Below are 3443 nucleotides of genomic sequence, written 5' to 3'. Positions count from 1 at the left end.
CAGGAAGTTGTGCCTGCAACCCACTCGGGGCATGTGCCTGCAACCCACTCGGGGCGTGTGCCTGCAACCCACTCGGGGCGTGTGCCTGTATGTCGACGCTCAGTTGTGATGGGTGAGTTGTGATGGATGGGTTGCATCCATTTTTTGCACATTCTAACAATTCTACACACAGTTCTACAGAATGTTATGCCGCTTTCCTTGCTTGCCAGCAGCACGTCCTGCCTGATCGACTCCCCTCCCTCACCTTTCCATTAAGCCAACTTCCCTCACCTAAGCATCTTCTGCTTACAAAAAGATGGCAGTGTCTTTGAGCCGGTTGACCTCCGCTGTCCGTGGGTGACCATAAAGAGTTTTCAAATCCTCTTTAACCAAGTCGTCAATGTTCCGATAAACGGTGAGTGCCTGTTCCGCTGCGGACTCTGCTATCCGGACGATGTGGGGTGTTCTGTTAGATCCCTGATGATTGAAGTACAGAAAGGAAAGTCGTAGAGTCATATCAGATATTTCATCTAGCGACATTTCCAAGTCATCTGCGACCAATGAAAGTAACGTGTGTGAGGACCAAGCCCAAGGTTCAGCTGCGGTGGCTACGGCTAGTGTGAGGGAAGGACCTTACTTTGAACAACGATGTAATGTACGGGTGACGCGAATCCGACAGGTCCGGAGCCAGGAACAATATAGAATTCGTCTCTGATCTTGGTTTGTCTGGGAATGCATTTGAAATACCGGTCGATAACTGTACCACCCGGTGTTAGCATTTGTCGATCATTCTGGAACGTCAAAAGCGAGGAGCAGCTCGACCGATTGGTGATGACGTAGCACAATTTAGGCTTCTGCGGCATGGTCACTTGCTTCGTCGAATTCGGAGCTACAATTCGCGGAGGCTCACTGAGATCTGGTTCTAAACCGTCGGGTATAAGACAGTCTAAATAAGCGACTTTTGAGTTATCTTCCCGACGCATGCGCTTCAACCGAGCTTCCATCATCCTTATCCCTGCGGCCCTTTCGATCCCTGCGGCCCTTTCGATCCCTGCGGCCCCTTCGATCCCTGCGGCCCCTTCGGAATACTTGTCACCTTCGGATTTGGGTGTCTCAGCCTTCGCTTCAGCACCAACTTTAATCTCGGTAAGAGAACTTGTACTGGATTCTGCACTGGGTAATATGCTCTCGTCCTTAGCCTCCTGCTTATCTGATCCGTCCTGCTTCCTTGTTTCGTCCTTCTGGCCTGTTCGGTCTTGCTTGGCGTTGCGCTCAGTTCCTTGAATGTCTCGTTTCACAGTCTTGGCCGGTCTGCACTTAACAAAGACTTTGTAGTCTCCATTTTCTTTAAAGAAATCTGGCCAGGCTAATCTGAGTGTCCGTGTGTCCTGGTCGAATGTTTGCTCCCCCAGACAATTACTCATAGCCTTGTATATCGCGGGTATTTCAATAGCTTGAAGTCGTCCAATAAGTCCTTCGCTGATCCCTCTTCTGTAAATGATGACGTTATCGAGTTTTCTCTGGTGCTGATATATTAACCGGTGGAAGATGTTGGTAAGCAACGTGTCCAGCCGCGGTAGAATGCCACCCTTATCAGCCATTTGCAGCTCGCCGAAGTCTTGAATAAGACCAGACGCTTCATTGTTAGTTGTCGCAGTGATTCCCCATCCCATGGTGCCGGAGCCTGAGGCCTGCTGTGACTGTCGATAAGTGCAAATGGCTATGCAGGTGGTATTTCTACAAGCGTCTAGTGGGCCTTGTTCCAACGACCACGGCTGAGGGTACACCACGTGATTACCTTCCCTACTCGGTAACAACTTACCACACATCCCGGATAAGACCTTCCAAAAGGCTTTTGTTTGCAAACGTTCGAGCAAATCGGCAGTTATTATCTGAGAAGCACATTGAAGCCGATAAGCGAAACGCTTAATGCAGGTATAATCATACTCGTCCTTCATCGGAATAAGGCCTATAATGATGTCTGGTCTCGGTACTTTGTCCTTATGGAAACTTTTCAGAATCCCCTCTACTTTATCGTTCAGATCCTGGTCAGACATAAAGGAGATCACCCAACCAGACTCGTACCCATCATAATTCCAATTCCAATTTCTTTGCCTTGCCAAGCCACTGAGATCCTGCATCAGTTGCGGTCCTATGTTATGCAGCCTCGGTTCGCTTTTGATGACAAGCATCCATCGACTTATAGTCGGCGGCGTTGAATGACTTGCATGAGTAAACTGCCTTAGGAAGTTACACTGTTCGTCCAGCTGTAATGACATTTTTGTCCCTCCTGAACGGTCGCCTCCACGCTGGTCGCACGGTACCTGAACGGTCACTAACGTTTTGATGTTATTTTTTCCTTCTATCATCATGGGATTTGCTCTCAAATTGAGCCCAAAGGTGTCGAACGTTTGCAAGATCTCAGGGTCACTCAGATCTCTAATCAAGTCCCGGATGTCGCCGCAAGCTTCATGCGCTTTTTTTTGCGACCCCCGAGTAACGTCCACTCTCGCAGCCTTGCTCAAATCAGAAGGTTGTACATTCACAATTTGCAACAAGGGCGCCGGGATGAACACGACTCTCGACGTCCTCGCGGTCTTGCGAGCCTTGCCCATCAAAGCCACTCCGACCATTTGGCTCTGCTCCAAGCTGCGGTCGAAAAGCTGTCTACAGCCGGAGTACCGCTCCTTCAAGTAGTCCAAGTGACTTTGCTTTTTCTTAACAAGCTCACCAGAGTGTTGCCTCACCATGATCTCAATTTCGTCTGTGGGCTTCACATCTGTTGGCAACGAGACGAGCTTGTACACATTGTCAGGGGCGTAACTGGTGGAGACAGTGATGCGCTTCTTCACCAACCACTCCTTCATCCGGGACAAATCTTGCAGCTCCACGTGCTCTCGGCACAAATCAGACATGTACCGATCCAACGCGGAGTTTAAAACCAGACACGATCTAGGCGTAAAGGTCCACACCAACTTGCCATCACGAGTCCATAAAATGTTCTTCAGATAACCAGGAATCAGGTACCCGTCCACCGCTTTCAGCTGTCTACGCACCGACGACCTAAAATTAACCAATCGCCGGTCGCCTTGAATCAACGTGAAATTTGCCTTCGTAGTTAACACCAACTTACACACGTGATTCACCCATTGCAAAAACAAGGTGGGATTCTCATCAGGACTCCTCAATGGACTACCATGGTCCTCCTGGAAACCCACCTGCCACACGTCTTCGCCCGCTTTCTGGCTTCGAACTATCACCTCGACCACATCCAGCTCCGCCAACTTCCCGCTTACCCGCTCGCCTCCCTTCAACTGAGCCACGTACAACTTAGCTCCTTCCTCCTGACGATAGTCAAAAAAGGAATTCGAAGCTACCATACACACTCACATTAGCGACACACACACTTTAGCACACGTTAGCACATTGGGAACATACACATTAATGATATCGATGACAGTGAC

The 3443-nt window shown here is 49.4% G+C and overlaps 1 protein-coding gene across 1 annotated transcript; it reads right to left on the bottom strand.

Moving 5' to 3' along the window:
- Positions 1 to 285: 285 nt before the first annotated feature.
- Positions 286 to 3359, bottom strand: GNI_101250 (putative piwi domain protein; the record flags this gene model as incomplete). Its single annotated transcript, XM_011132859.1, has 2 exons — positions 286 to 530; positions 617 to 3359. 2 exons carry the CDS (start codon positions 3357 to 3359, stop codon positions 286 to 288), a joined length of 2988 nt encoding a protein of 995 aa, XP_011131161.1.
- Positions 3360 to 3443: the final 84 nt, after the last annotated feature.

Source organism: Gregarina niphandrodes (assembly GCF_000223845.1).
Source record: "Gregarina niphandrodes unplaced genomic scaffold scaffold00021, whole genome shotgun sequence".
In the NCBI taxonomy this organism is placed as follows: Eukaryota; Apicomplexa; class Conoidasida; order Eugregarinorida; family Gregarinidae; genus Gregarina; species Gregarina niphandrodes.
This window is presented reverse-complemented; position numbering and strand designations above follow the sequence as displayed.